Raw genomic sequence first — 15,806 nt, 5'->3', positions numbered from 1 at the left:
TTTTTCAAGAACACAAAACAAAAAGTCATTATGTGGGTAAATTTAACCATAGTATGAAAACTAAGCAATATGAATGGGGCCCACTGCCCTCTGTTGATAATATTTTTGTAGGTAAAAATACATAACTTAGGATTCATTCGAAAGAAGATGGATCCATTTAAAATAAAGTGTAATGAATAATTGTATATGCCTGGGGCCATTTTCATTTCAGAGGGTCTAAAATGTAAAGGATTCTTTTTAAGTCAGAAGCAATGAAGGTTATGTCTCAGTTGTGTTATTGAGACAAAGGACTTTATTGCTTCAGAACCAGTCACTTTCATCTTAGTTTGCATTTGGTGGAGGAGGAAATAAAGTAAGGAGAATATTTTTTGCACTGAGTGTGTTCTAGAAATATAAACGCTTCTGGCCACTTGGCATTTATATTTGCACAACCACAGCCAGCATATTGTCATTGATATATTTTCATTACACTCAGAATTCTAAAAGGTTATTTTGTCTTATATAGCATAATATTGCCTTAATGAGTTTTTAAATCCAAAATGTACAGTCTAGTAAATAATGTTCAAACTTGGAATCTTATGGAAAGTTAACTATTAGTGGGGATATGCATTTTTAGTTGTGAATTTGGAACAGACATTTGTGACAAGTTTACTTATTCCTATCATCTTTGGTTTCTTTTGCATTTGAAGAGAAAGATGATAGTGTAGAGCAGCAGTTTTCAACCTGTGGGTTGCAACCCACAGGAACTGCATTAGGAAGGTTGAGAACCACTGGCATAGAGGCTAAAGAGCCAGACTCTAGAACCAGGCTGCCTACATTCCTTGTTCTTTGACTTTGAATGAGTTTCTTGACCTATCTATGCCTTAGTTTCACCTCATTAGATGATTATGAGAGTTAAATGAAATAATAATCTATTATTATTATTTGATACTCTTAGTGCAAGCTTTTATTTATATCTTTTGGTAAGATCACTTTAAAAGAAGAATAGTGCACTCTGGGAGGCCAAGGCTGGTGAATTGCCTGAACTCAGGAGTTCAAGACCAGCCTGAGCAAGAGCAAGAGCCTATTTCAACTAAAAAAAAAAAAGCTAGCAGGGCATTTTTGTGGGCACCTGTATTCCTAGCTACTCAGGAAGCTGAGGCAAGAGGATTGCTTGAGCTCAAGAGTTTGAGGTTGCTGTGAGCTGTAACACCATAGCACTTATACCCAGGGTGACTCAGTGAGATTCTTTCTCAAAAAAAAAAAAAAGAAGAACATTAGTGAAAAATACCTGTGCAAATGCTCCCTTAAAGGATAATTATGTTATATCTTAATTTCCTTATTAGAATTGTACTTTGAAGTAAATCTTTCCACAAAGCCAATTAAGAGATCAAAATGTAAAAATCAGCAATCTATTCTTAAGACATTTAGTAGCTTTACTCAGAAGACATGTAGAGCCACCAGTTTTTATTTATAACTGTTAGCATTATTATCAAGAAATAATTCACAACTATATGAGTAAGAAATGATCGAGAAATACCCATTACAGCAGTCGAATGTGCTAGCATTGGAGAGGATTCAAAAGTAGTAGTCCACAAATTAAATGTTTCATTTTGTTTTTCTTCATCTTCTAATAAAAATTCAAGAAACTGGACATTTACATGATACATTTGGAATTTTAGAAAAATTTCAGTTTAGTCAATTTTTTTTTTTTTTTTTTTTGAGATGGAGTCTCACTTTGTCATCCTCAGTAGAATGCGGTGGCTTCATAACTCACCGCAACCTCAAACTCTTCGGCTCAAGTGATTCCCTTGCCTCACCCTCCTGACTATCTGAGACTATATGTGCCCACCACAACATCCAGCTATTTTTTAGATCTTGAACTCAAGAGCTCAGGCAATCCACCTACCTTGGCCTCCCAGAGTGCTGGGATTACAGGTGTGAGCCACCGTGCCCAGCCCTCGTTTAGGCAACTTGTCTTGGGTACTCAGTTCTTGTCAAGACGGGGAAGTGTCAAGATAATAACCCAAGACTTCATGGAAGGCGTATGGAAATAGACATTTCAAAGTTAGTAAATGAGGGTATGGAGAGGGCATCTGGAAGAAAGGGCCTGATTTGGTAACAAAGGATTTTCCCACATGTCAGGAGAGACTAAGGCTGAGTGATAGTGGCTAGCGAATATACACCTGGGTGTTTCCTCTGGTCAATAGATAGTGTTCTAAGTGCCTAAATAAGGAAGATTTCCCCTCAGGGAACTCAAAATGTAGTGATGTGTTCATTATAGTTTAGCTAGAAGGAAGCTTACAGGTTTATGGGAGGTGTTTAGTTTGGTTGTTTTTAAGATTTATACCACATGAACCTGTTTATGGACTGAGTTCTTTTTTAAGAAGTAAAAAGAGTAAAAGTATGGAGAAAGGAAATAACTAAATAAAAAAAAAAATTCTGGAAGAGACTGCAAAGAGGATGAGTCCTATTAAAATTTATTTTCTTTCCACTAATGAAGTTTGGATGCCTGGGAAAGATCTCCTCTTCCCCAGACATAATAGATGTACATATAAAATGTTGTTTGTAATGTATGGGTATTATTGTGACTTTCAATAGATTGTGGCATATGACCACTGCTACTTTACCAATGAGAGCACCCTGCTCTTGTAATTTTCTATGATTAACTATAATTACATATTGATACTTATAATCCCAGTAGATCTTTTACTGATTAATACCTGTCCTTGATCAAAGATCTGAGAATTTAACAAATTGTTCTCTTAAGAACCAAAAATGTTGCTTCTAAGGGCCTTCTCAATGCCCTTGTGCTTTTGTAGTTACGCGGCCCTGATAGCTGACTGGCCTGTGGTGGTCTTGGGCATGTGCACCGTGTTCATTGTGGTCTGCGCCTTGGTTGGAGTATTGGTGCCAGAGCTTCCCGACTTCTCTGATCCGTTGCTGGTAAGGAGAATTGAGCAAGTAGAATTTTTTTCTCTGGCCTAAAATCATCTCCAAGAATTAAGAACTTTAAAACATGTTACACTGTTATTTAGTATCCCATTTCTTTTAAAAACTTCTCAGCCATCAGTAAGTGTACAACTCTCTTTGTGAAAAGGAGAGACATGTTTTATCTGTGTTATCAGGTTCTCAAAAAGTTAAGGAACTTGTTCACTAGTTCAGAAATCTAGAAATTTTGCTTCTTGTTCCCCATATTAAAGCTAAAAAGCAATAAACTAGAGAATCTGCCCTCCATAAGAATATTTTCATAAAGATTATGAGACTAAGTTTATCTTTTGTTCTCCAAAGAAGGAATTTCAATATTATTAACAGAAAGTGGGTCTATTTATAAGTAAACATTCCTTTGAAGCAGAATAATGAGGAAAATATGATCAAGGATAATGATATACTCTTTATAAAATACTAATAATGCATAACATAATTTGACTATAATGTTTTATAACATAAAGGTAAGGATTGACTAAATGCTTAGACATGAATTAGAAAGGTAAGTTTCTGATAAGTTGGTTTCTGTCTTGTCTGAGACTTGAAACATACCAAGAATCAAACTCTTTTGTCACAGTAAATAGATGATCATTATCATGTCATCTTATTTTAATGCAGTTCACCTCTCAAGTAGCTGTGAGGAACAGCTATATTTTTTGTTGAAAGCAATATATCACTTTGATAATGCTCTCCTAAGCTTTTATTATAACTATACTTAGCCTGAAATGAAATACACTAATGGGAGCTTGTAACATTTTGCCTTAGGGTTTTGAACCAAGAGGGACTGCAATAGGCCAGAGACTGGTCACATGGAATAATATGGTGAAAAATACAGGATACAAAGCAACATTAGCAAATTACCCTTTTAAATATGCAGATGAACAAGCCAAAAGGTAATCATTTACTTTCATATAACTTTTTGACAAAACATTGCCTAATGAATTCCTTTTTAAATAGTGCCTGAACAAAAAGATTAATTGTGAAATATGTGGCTCAACATCTTTTGCCACTTATGTGTTTAACTTACACTGTCCTTTAAGATTTTGTTGTTGTAAGATGAAAAGTTGAAGTGTTCTTTCTTTTTCAGAAATGAGAAAATTAATATTGGTTGCTTATATTAATCCTTTCTACTTAATATCAAATACTAAATAGGTTATGGCTTTGAGGAAGTACTGTTACCCATGTGCTCTGAAATAGCTAGAACTTTATTGAAGATCAAATTGTTGTTCCATTTCAGCCATCGGGATGATAGATGGTCAGATGATCATTATGAAAGAGAGAAAAGAGAAGTTGACTGGAACTTCCACAAAGACAGCTTTTTCTGTGATGTTCCAAGTGAGTGACACCACACATGAACAAATCCTCAGTGGCTTCCTGGAGTTCAGAATTGAACATGATCACAGCTTAGACTGATAGCAGTATGGCTGATCATACAACTTCACTTGTTTCTACTGAACCTAAAGAGACTTTAGCTAATTAACTTTTGATTTTACTTCCCTAGAAGTAAAATAATCTATCAGAAAAAGTGATAATTGAGGTTCTATTCAGTTTTAAGAATTAGATAAATCTAATAAAGTTCTCAACCTTGCCCAAAATTTTAAATCCTTTTTAAAATTTCTTGTACTATTTATGTCTAGGTCCAATAACAAGTACATATTTGGGGGTTAAATCCTAAATCAATTGTATTATAAAAAATATTTTTGTTAAGTTTTGATTCATTCAAAAAGTGTATACTATAATAGCATTCTATGAGCCTGACTTACACTAGGTAATAGAGAGATGAACAAAATGAAGTCCAGAGGTCCAAAGCTTGAACGCCTCAGAGGCCTGGCACATAGTGTGAATGAGAAGAGATAGCTGGGTATAAGAGAGTAGGAAGTGACAGTGATTGTGGAACACTAAGGGACATCTTGCCTTCTCTAAAGAAATCAGCTGCTACTTATCTGCAGCAAAAGGTGGCTTTGAAGAAGTGAGGGTGCAAATGTTGAATCCACATTTTAATGTAGAATTCCCAGAGCTCTAAATGTTGATGACACATTCACTACACAGAATTGGCTATAGCCTAAAGTCAGACTAATTACTCTGCAGCTTCCAGGGAAAAAGGAACATGCACCCGAGAGGAAATACATATAAGTATGTAAGCCATTAATTAGCCATAGTGATTAGCAATGAGGAATTGTGGATAATTATAATTTTTAAATAAGTGAATAGTAACATTAAAACTCTTTATATTTTGCCTTTTGTTGCTCTTGAAAATTCCTCTTCAATGGAAATTGAAGAAATTCCAGGAAATTCCCCTTTCCTGTCTTATTAGACCACTAGATGACCTAGTTGGGTTTTTAGTGTTTCTAGATGATGCCAGGTTTCAGGGTCTTTATTTTATTGGACATTGTTACTCTGTATAATAATAGAAAGATAGTAGGGAAATTAGGCAGAATCTTATTCAGATACCAGGAAGCAATACAGGTTTCCTTTTCTGTTTCTTCTGTTTAAAAAAATTAGAAGAGTCTTAACACTGGTTACTTGCATGTTCTGCCTGGTTTATTTCTCTCAGCTAAAGTGTTGTTATGTATTATTGCTTAACCAACATCTGTTAGTTAATATTGTAACCAGGAAAAACATTAGTAATTTGATGAAATTATTCTTTATATTTCACTGGTCAATACTAAATATTTGTTCCATAAGTAATAGGAAAGCCATCAACAGCTTTATGTAGGCTCTCTAAAATCAACATGAGATAATAGCCATTTGATAAAGAGTTTACTAAAGAAAATTTCATGATCATAAAGCTTCTTATAATAAAGCTTTATTCATAATTTTTTTATTTTTATGAATAAAAGCATAATTAGGCATTTTAGTTAATGTAAAATTAATTTGCTTTGTATTCCTTGTTTCATATTAAGTTATTATTGTTTTTTTTTTAGAGACAGAGTCTCATCTTGTTGCCCTCAGTAGACTGCTCTGGCATCACAGCTCACAGCAACCTCCAGCTCTTGGGCTTAGGCATTTCTCTTGCCTCAGCCTCCCGAGAAGCTGGGACTACAGGCGCCCACCACAACACCCGGCTATTTTTTTGTTGCAGTTTGGCTGGCCAGGTTTGAACCCACCACCCTTGGTATATGGGGCTGGCACCCTACTCACTGAGCCACAGGCACTGCCCCCATATTAAGTTATTTTTAATGACTGAGGAGACAATACTTGTTAAGCACCTATTTTTTATTATCACATTTAATTCTCACAACTATTTGAGATAAGCATTGTTGTCTCCATTTTAAAGATGAGGAACCAAGGCTCAAAGAAGTTATTAGCTGCCTAAGGTCACACAGCTAGTAAATGACAGGACCTGGTTATACCCAGGTCTGACTCCAAACCATGCTATTTTCCGGTATATCACATATTTTTGTATTAATGATTATTTTTGTATGAATCTGATTTTCCAATTATTTTTTTCTTGTCCCTGGTGTACCAGAGAGATTATGTACTTAACCAGTGTAGGTCAGCATTCCGTAATGGAATTAGTTTGACTATTTTTAGTGCTTTTAAATTGATCACCCACTGTCTTTCCTCTCTAGTTAGCTGCCAAAGAGAACATCCCTACAATCCATTCTTGATATTCCTTAGTGCATCATTTTTTAATTTTATTTACCATTATGATGATATATTGTGAAATTAAGAGGGAGTCTTTTAATTAATTTCCTATTCAAAATTCTTATGGCTTTTTGTTCCTAATTATAGCCTGATCAGAAATAGATTTGTTATGTAATGCCTATAATTTAAGATATAGTGAGTAGACAAAGGATTTGAGTTAAGGCAATATACAGCATTGTATTTTTGCTTTTTTTTTTTTTTTTTTAACATTCTGTTTTGGAATTTATTGAAGGAGAGAGTCCCCTGCCGTTAATGAATTGTCCATATGGTTTCCCAGTTGGAGTTGTTTCTGAATACTGAGTCTTATGAAATAAATAATTTATAAATCCTTTTCTTTTCTTTTTTTTTTTCTTATCACCAGGTGACCGATATTCCAGAATGGTATTTACTTCAGCTGAAGGGGAAACATTATGGAATTTACCTGCAATTAAATCAATGTGCAATGTAGATAATTCCAGGGTATGTAAAATAAAAGTGAAACCTGTTAGCACAAATAAAGTTACATTATTAAAATTCCTTTTACTGCTGACCCAGGTGTGTGATCAGGTGGAGTTACCCAAGAGGTTTACGTACTGAGGAGTAAACACCAGCAAGCCAATTTTGCACACCCACAGATCCCAGGACCAGAGTGTCCTTGTGTCTCCCCACCTTTAAAACATGCCATCTTCGGCCACGGCACTCTACCGAGGGCCATAAAGTGAGACTCTGTCTCTATAAAAAAAAAAATGCCATCTTCCTTTTTCTTTCCCACTCACATTCTCTTGCTGTGATGGTCATGTCTGTTATTTCACAGCGTATTTCTTTTCAAGATAATAGTGAAAACTGCTTTTCCTTTTGTTATATTTTCTCTCTTTGCTAATCTAGTGTCATTGGTCATTACATTTTGTTCCTAAGACATTTGTCAGCATCTTAACTATGTAATTAAATGCCTGCCTCTTTGGCAATTAATGGTTCGTTTACTCTGGTGACCTCAAAGGGAAATTTAGGGAGCAGGCTGGGAAAGGGAACATCAAAGGGCATGAATACAGTACCTATGTAAGTGGCCAGAGAAATCTGACCCAGACTGCCCTGAATGCTGAATACCTTTCTGCTTTCCAAGATACCAGGATTAAAAGAAGACAAAGGCTTTCTCTTTCAGTCTTCTCTAGAGCCAAAGATGTCAGTGCAAGAAAATGTAAAGTCAACTTATGGGTTTGAAAGAGCTGTCAATTTCATGTGTTCTGAGGCAATATCTCTAAATAGAAACTCTTTCTGATGTCACTGACAGACCTGTCCAAGAATAGCAAACAGGCAGAAAAGAAATGCATTGTATTCTTAGCACAAATCTAAATTGTAAAATCACTGGTTAGTTAAAAATCAAATCGTGTGCCCTGCTAAAAGCTGGCCTGACAGCCCTCTGATTCTGCAATATGGTGTTTCAGTTGTTTCACTTTACTTCTATTATCATTACATTCTAATATATAATGAAATAATACTATTATATTATATTCTAATATGTATTATTATATATTAGAATATAATGATAATAGAAGTAAAGTGCACAGTAAATGTAATATGCTTGAATCATCTGAAAACTATCTCCCCTGGCCCCCTTCTGTCCTTTGACATGGGATGCACTGGCAGATAGTCATTAGGAACCAGAAGAGTGTCTCTCCAACCTTAACTCTGCTGGAAACCATTCATCCGTCCCTTCGTGCATTGTAGAAGGTGGAGCTCTGAGGACTCAGCTTGTAAAAGGGATTGGAAATTTGGTGTTTGAGACTCTGCTTAGTAGGGTAACTTTTGTAAACAGCTGTAGAACGTCAAAAATATGTTATTTTGATTGTTGGTTTAAAGAGGGCTCTGGAGCCCTTGCTTTTTCTTTTCTCCCTAGGATCCCTTATACTTACAATGAATGGGGAACTTTGTTGCTTGAGGAAAGAGAGCCCACCAACAGTTGAACCTGGGCTTAAGGGCTTAATTTTCCTCCCTTTATTCTTTTCCCAGCTCCTTAAAATATCTCCAATGTAGCCATAGTTTCAAGAGTTTAGGTATCATTTAAAGCTCTGCTGGTTTCTTTTCTTCTCTCTCTTCTCTTCCTTCACCCCTTCTTTTAAGTCAAGGCCACCTCTGCTGCTGCTTTACTAGGCCAGAGTACAGAGGCATGCTATAGCTACATAAGCAAAATGATTCCTTAAAATAACCCATTTTCGGAGTAACTACAATTTGAAAGCCTAGGCTCCTCATGAGACAGTTAACAGAAATTTCTGTCACTCTATTCTTATTTTTATAAACTTCAAAGATTTTGAAATTATTCCTATGAATCTTGTTTCCAAAACTATGGCAAAAATTTGGCTTCTTTCTAATGGAAGATACACGTATACTTGCTTGCCAATCTCTTTAAGCCCCACAATATAATACCTGCTTCTGTGTTTATCTTACTGGGTCATAGATGACTAAGTTAGTGCTGCTATCACACTACATGTAGAGACTTTACTACTCCTTCTGTGGGGCCCCTTAAGTCTTTATGCATAGTACAATATTTCTCATATTGAATTACAATTATTTATTTTTGTGTCTGACTTCCCTGCCATACTGTGAGCAACTTGCAGGTATGGACCACTGTACCCTATTCACTTGTGTAGATGCTCAGTAAAATTTTGTGTGAATGTGCAGATGGCTGAGAACATTCAGCTTCCCTCCCTGAAAGTGTAGATCCTTAACCTCCATTCCTTTCCATTCAGACTGCTGGTGTCCAACTCTAGAAAGTTGGAAACTACCAGTCATGATGTCTTTTTCTCTTTATTTCCTTCCCTGTATGAGTTCTCAAAATCTGTTTTCCCAAAGGGTAAACACAAACCAACATCACCTTTGAAATTGAGCATTTACTTCCCAGTGGTTTATTAGATCTTATTTTTAATAGCAGCCATCAAAGTAGTATTTGGTCTGTGTTTATAATGTCTAAGTTTTTAATCTGTGGTTAAATATGTGCGCGTATACACATTAAAGAAAAGTTATGTTATTTAAAATAGTTATTCAAGGACAGAATTATTTTTTTCCCTAGTTTTATTTGGCAATTCTGTTTCCTTTATCTTTGGCATTTGGTTACTTCAGCAACTACAAATATGTTCCTCCTAGCTGATAGTGGGTTTCGTAATGGATATAATTTATTTTCTTCCATCTGAAAACTGTCAGACACTGGAATGAATTACCTTCTTTAATTCACCAAGCCAACCCTAAGGGTTTGTACATTATTCTTTGTGGGATAAAACTGGTGTTCTGCCATGAAACCCAGAAGTGCGTCACTGCGGGATTTCCTGCTATTGGTTAGATGGTGCATTTTTCTCCAAATTAGCATATGTAAATGTTTTTACCTAGAACCAAATATGAATTATCTTGTTTTATGGAATGTTAATTATGGCTTTTCAAAAATGAGCCTAAAAGTGAAGCCTTTGTAAACTAAATATTATTTTACTACATTTGAACAATAATCTTTTGGCTCTATTTTTCTTTACCTCCAACAGAGAATCTTTAAAAATAAACAAACAAATTTTTACTATGGAAATTTTCTAAGATATGCAAAAGTAGAGAAAGTAGTATAATGAATCCTTATGTGGAAGTCACCTAAACTTCAAGAGTTCTCAACACATGGTCAGTCTTGTTTCTTCTGTACCCAACCCCCACAGGATTAGTTCCAGTAAAGTATCTGGGGCTAAAGATCAACAGGGTTTAGAGATCATAAGTAGCTTGATTCTTGGATAAGTCTAAGTCTCAAAGAGGTGATTTGTGCCTGCTTCTCCTCTGCTTTGAGAAGACATTTCAATGTATGATTGAGAAAATCTAGTATAATCCAGGCAAAGAGTGTTGTTTGTGATCCTACAAGAAAAAAAATATTCACAGCCTCCTTGAACTTTGGAGTTTCTTCCTTAGAACAGCCTTTGGTAAATAGAGATGAGGGAAAGGGACAGGACCAGGTCATCTTGAACTTTAGTACTTTGAAAGAGAAGATCTGGTTAGGCTCAGGAGAAAGGAGTGGTTTTTATTCTCACTTTCAGGAAGAGGGGCCTTTCATCTAATTTTCAGAATGGAATTATACAGATTTCACCATGGTCTAGCAGTGCCAATAATGGAACAATTTTTCAACTTTTAATTTTTCAACTTTCCATAACAAGAACAACTCTCTCCAGGAATAGCATTCAAAGGAAAAACTGTCCACATTAAATCCAGAAGTATTATATTAGCTAATATGCAGAAATCCCCTACTTAACAAAAGAGAAAGTTCCCAGAAAAGGATTTTAGCCAACTTCAATAAACTTTGTGGAAGAAATAATTAAATTCCTACTTAAGTATTTATTAATTGTAAACATGTATGTTTATTTAAAAACAGATACAAGTAATATTTTAATTGCCCTTTTCTACCGTATTTCAAGAAACAGTTTTAGTCACAATCTTACATGCATGTTGACATCAGCACTTTGATGTTAACTGAGGTCACTTTTTGATTCACCAGTTTTTATCTTAGTCTGTTTGGACTGCTGAAACAAGATACCTTAGACTGGGTGATTTATAAACAACACAAATTTATTTCTTTTAGTTCTGGAGGAAGCTGGATAGTCCAAGATGAAGGAACTAACAGATCGGGTGTCTGCTTATGGTGTGTGACCTCATGGGTTGTAGGGACGGAGGAGCAAGCTCCTGCCAGCCTCTTTTATAAGACCACTAATCCCATTCGCTGGAGTTCCTGCTTGGTGATTTAATCACCTACCAAAGGGCCCCACCTCTTACTACCTTCACATGGGGATTAGGTTTCAACATATGGATTTTGGAGGAACACGGACCATAGCAGTTTTCTAGGGAATATCATCTGTGCTTCCAACAGTGTTTCTTGAAATACAACAATCAACATTATTTTAGTCACCAAAAATATCATGCTGAGAACAAAAATTTTGGGCAAAGCCACAAATTTGTTTTATCTAACAATTGTACAATTGTTTTCTTAATTAATCATTTAGGTATATGTACATAAGCTTCATGACCTGTCTACTTTATTGCTTTTTAAAGAGACTTTCAAAAGACTTGTTTACTAAGTAGGTGTCAATTTTACCTCCTTTCTTAAATAAAACTAGCATTGGTTGAAGTTGTTTCACACTTGTATGTCATCCCCAGACCGTAGTTTGTTGTTAGAGAGTGCCTGTCTCATGAGACAACTTGTGGGGGAGGCTTCTCACTCAGCTTAAGAGTCTAGGAATTTAGCTTCTGTAACTGTCCCCTCCTTCAAGGCCACCTTAATTTAGACATCTCCATTGTGAGTTAATTTAAGCCGCAGCTCTTCTGCTTGTCTCTGTCTCTGTAGATCAGATCTCACCCCCAGTTTGGAGATCTCTGCCAGAGGACCACTGCTGCTTCCTGCTGCCCCAGTTGGACACTGGGGAACTATATTGCCATTCTGAACAACAGGTCATCCTGTCAGAAAATTGTCGAGCGGGATGTTTCTCACACCTTGAAGCTGCTTCGGACCTGTGCCAAACACTACCAAAATGGCACTCTAGGGCCGGACTGCTGGGACATGGCAGCCAGAAGAAAGGACCAGCTCAAGTGCACCAACGTGCCACGCAAATGTACCAAGTACAATGCTGTGTACCAGATCCTCCACTACTTGGTGGACAAAGACTTTCTGACCCCAAAGGTGGCTGACTACGCTGTGCCAGCTTTAAAACATAGCATGCTCTTCTCTCCCACAGAGAAAGGGGAGAGTATGATGAACATTTATCTGGACAACTTCGAGAACTGGAACTCTTCTGACGGTGTGACTACCGTCACTGGGATTGAGTTTGGTATCAAACACAGTTTGTTTCAGGATTATCTTCTAATGGATACTGTGTATCCTGCCATAGCCATTGTGATTGTCCTTCTAGTCATGTGCGTCTACACTAAGTCCATGTTTATCACTCTGATGACAATGTTTGCGATAATCAGTTCCTTGATTGTTTCCTATTTTCTTTATCGTGTAGTATTTAACTTCGAATTTTTTCCTTTTATGAACCTCACTGCCCTCATTATTTTGGTTGGAATTGGAGCAGATGATGCTTTTGTTCTGTGTGATGTTTGGAGCTACACCAAATTTGACAAGCCTCATGCAGAAACCTCAGAAACAGTAAGCATCACCTTGCAGCACGCCGCCCTCTCCATGTTTGTCACCAGTTTTACCACTGCTGCTGCCTTTTACGCTAACTATGTTAGCAACATTACAGCAATCAGATGCTTCGGGGTTTATGCAGGGACAGCTATATTGGTGAATTATGTCCTGATGGTCACATGGCTTCCAGCAGTTGTTGTACTGCATGAGCGGTATCTTCTTAATATATTCAGTTGCTTCAAGAAGCCCCAGCAACAAATATATGATAACAAAAGCTGCTGGACGGTGGCTTGCCAGAAGTGTCACAAAGTACTTTTTGCCATTTCAGAAGCGTCTCGAATTTTTTTTGAAAAAGTACTGCCATGCATTGTCATTAAGTTTCGCTACTTTTGGCTGCTCTGGTTCCTTGCCTTAACTGTGGGTGGGGCCTACATTGTATTTATAAATCCAAAGATGAAGCTTCCCTCCCTGGAGCTATCCGAGTTCCAGGTGTTCAGGTCGTCTCACCCTTTTGAGCGCTATGATGCTGAATACAAAAAGCTTTTCATGTTTGAACGTGTGCACCACGGTGAGGAGCTCCACATGCCCATCACAGTAATCTGGGGTGTGTCCCCAGAAGACAATGGCAATCCACTAAATCCTAAGAGTAAAGGGAAGTTGACACTAGATAGCAGTTTCAACGTTGCTAGCCCAGCTTCCCAGGCCTGGATTTTGCACTTCTGTCAAAAACTGAGAAACCAGACATTCTTTTACCAGACTGATGAACAGGACTTCACCAGCTGCTTCATTGAGACATTCAAACAGTGGATGGAAAACCAGGTTTGTGACGAGCCTGCCCCATGCTGCAGCCGCTGGAGCTTCCCCTATAAGCAAGAGATTTTTGAACTGTGCATCAAGAGAGCTATCATGGAGCTGGAAAGGAGTACAGGGTACCATTTGGACAGCAAAACCCCGGGGCCGAGATTTGACATCAACGACACCATCAGGGCAGTAGTGCTAGAGTTCCAAAGCACCTACCTCTTCACACTGGCTTATGAAAAGATGCATCAGTTTTATAAAGAAGTGGACTCCTGGATTTCCAATGAGCTGAGTTCAGCACCTGAGGGCCTGAGCAATGGTTGGTTTGTCAGCAATCTGGAGTTCTATGACCTCCAGGATAGCCTCTCCGATGGCACTCTCATTGCCATGGGGCTGTCCGTTGCTGTTGCATTTAGTGTGATGCTGCTGACAACTTGGAACATCATTATAAGCCTTTATGCCATCATTTCAATAGCTGGAACTATATTTGTCACTGTTGGTTCTCTTGTCCTGCTGGGCTGGGAGCTAAACATTCTGGAGTCCGTCACCATTTCAGTTGCTGTTGGCTTGTCTGTAGACTTTGCGGTTCATTATGGAGTCGCATACCGCTTAGCTCCGGATCCCGACCGAGAAGGCAAGGTGATCTTCTCCCTGAGTCGCATGGGCTCAGCAATTGCCATGGCTGCCCTGACCACCTTTGTGGCTGGGGCCATGATGATGCCCTCCACGGTCCTGGCTTATACCCAGCTGGGCACCTTCATGATGCTCATCATGTGCGTCAGTTGGGCTTTTGCCACCTTCTTTTTCCAATGCATATGTCGGTGCCTTGGACCACAGGGTACCTGTGGTCAGATTCTTTTACCTAAAAGACTACAGTGCAGTGCCTTTTCGCATGCCTTGTCTGCCAGTTCTGGTGACAAAGGACAAAGCAAAACACATACCGTGAATGCTTATTGTTTAGATCCCAGGGGCCAAAAATCTGAACTGGAGCATGAGTTTTATGAATTAGAACCCCTCGCATCCCACAGCTGCACTGCCTCTGAGAAGGCCACTTACGAAGAGACCCACGTCTGCACTGAATTTTTTAACAGCCAAGCGAAGAATTTAGGGCTGCCTGTTCATGCAGCTTACAGCAGCAAACTCAGCAAAAGCACCAAGTGTGACACTAGCTCTGCCCTGTTACAGCCCTCTCTCGAACAGCATACCATGTGTAACTTCTTCTCTCTGAAGCAGAGATGTAGCTACCCAAATGCCTACAAATGCTTGAAATATGGCCCACACTCTTGTCAGCAGATGGGAGACTGCTTGTGCCATCAATGTGCTCCTGCTGGCAGTTTTGTCCAGATCCAAAACAGCATGGCACCTTTGAAAGCCACGCACCCAGCCACTGAGGGCTTTGTGCAACCCAACGCGCACATCCACCACTGCCCCTGCCTGCAGGGTGGAGTGAAGCCACATGGTATGCAGAATTCTCTGCCTAGGAATTTCTTCCTCCACTCGAGGCCGCATATTCAGGCCCAAGAAAAAATTGGTAAGGCCAGTGTACACAGTCTTCAGAGTAATGAGGAGCATCTTCCCAAGAGAGCAGAGCCATCGCCGTTTGTCTGCACAGGCACTGGGTCTGTACTCAGAGCATGTTGCAACCCTGCGAATAACCAGAGGGGACTCTGTAAAAACAGAGGTGCTGGAAACATGGAGACCAGTGGAGAGACTAAAGACAAGGATTCTGGGTCAGTGAGACAGACCCACAAGGCAGGAAGGAAATCGGAGCTGCACTTCTCCCAGACTGATGGAGTTGTGAACTCGGAACATTTAAGCGAGAATGAACCAAAATTTATATTTAACCATTTAATGGGGGAAGCTGGTTATAGGTCTTGCCCAAATAATCCAGAAAGTTGTGGGAGAATTGTGAGGGTGAAGTGCAATTCTGTGGACTGTCAAATGCCAAACATTGAAGCCAATGTGCCTGCTGTATTAACACACTCAGAACTTTCTGGTGAAAGTTTGTTAATAAAAACACTATAATAAATATAGCATTAAATTCAGAACCAGTGCCTCAGTCATTCTTTTGAATTGAAATTAAAATCCAGTGCTTGCTTTGGCGGCACATATACTAAAATAGGAATTAAAATCCAGAACTTTAGAAAGAAAGTCCAAAAATATAGGAACAAGCCTGTTTTGCATTGTTAAAAGTTATGGAATATAAATATTTTTATGTTCCATGTGCACAATGAACAAACCAACCTGATGAGTGCAATAGATTATTGGATTGGCTGAA

General features: G+C 38.2%; 1 protein-coding gene across 10 annotated transcripts in view; it reads left to right on the top strand.

Annotated features, from left to right (window-relative positions):
• Nucleotides 1-15,576, top strand: part of DISP1 (dispatched RND transporter family member 1) — a 278,204-nt gene extending 262,628 nt beyond the window's left edge. For all 10 annotated transcript variants that reach the window (XM_053607070.1, XM_053607073.1, XM_053607069.1 and 7 more), the window contains 5 exons: nucleotides 2,802-2,925; nucleotides 3,733-3,860; nucleotides 4,205-4,302; nucleotides 6,977-7,074; nucleotides 11,948-15,576. In XM_053607070.1, the coding sequence (XP_053463045.1) occupies nucleotides 2,802-2,925; nucleotides 3,733-3,860; nucleotides 4,205-4,302; nucleotides 6,977-7,074; nucleotides 11,948-15,553 (4,054 nt within the window). In that variant the 3' untranslated portion in view covers nucleotides 15,554-15,576. The remainder of the gene's footprint in view (nucleotides 1-2,801; nucleotides 2,926-3,732; nucleotides 3,861-4,204; nucleotides 4,303-6,976; nucleotides 7,075-11,947) is intronic.
• Nucleotides 15,577-15,806: the final 230 nt, after the last annotated feature.

The sequence above is a fragment of the Nycticebus coucang genome, chromosome 10 (genome assembly GCF_027406575.1).
Source record: "Nycticebus coucang isolate mNycCou1 chromosome 10, mNycCou1.pri, whole genome shotgun sequence".
NCBI classification, from domain to species: domain Eukaryota; kingdom Metazoa; phylum Chordata; class Mammalia; order Primates; family Lorisidae; genus Nycticebus; species Nycticebus coucang.
This window is presented reverse-complemented; position numbering and strand designations above follow the sequence as displayed.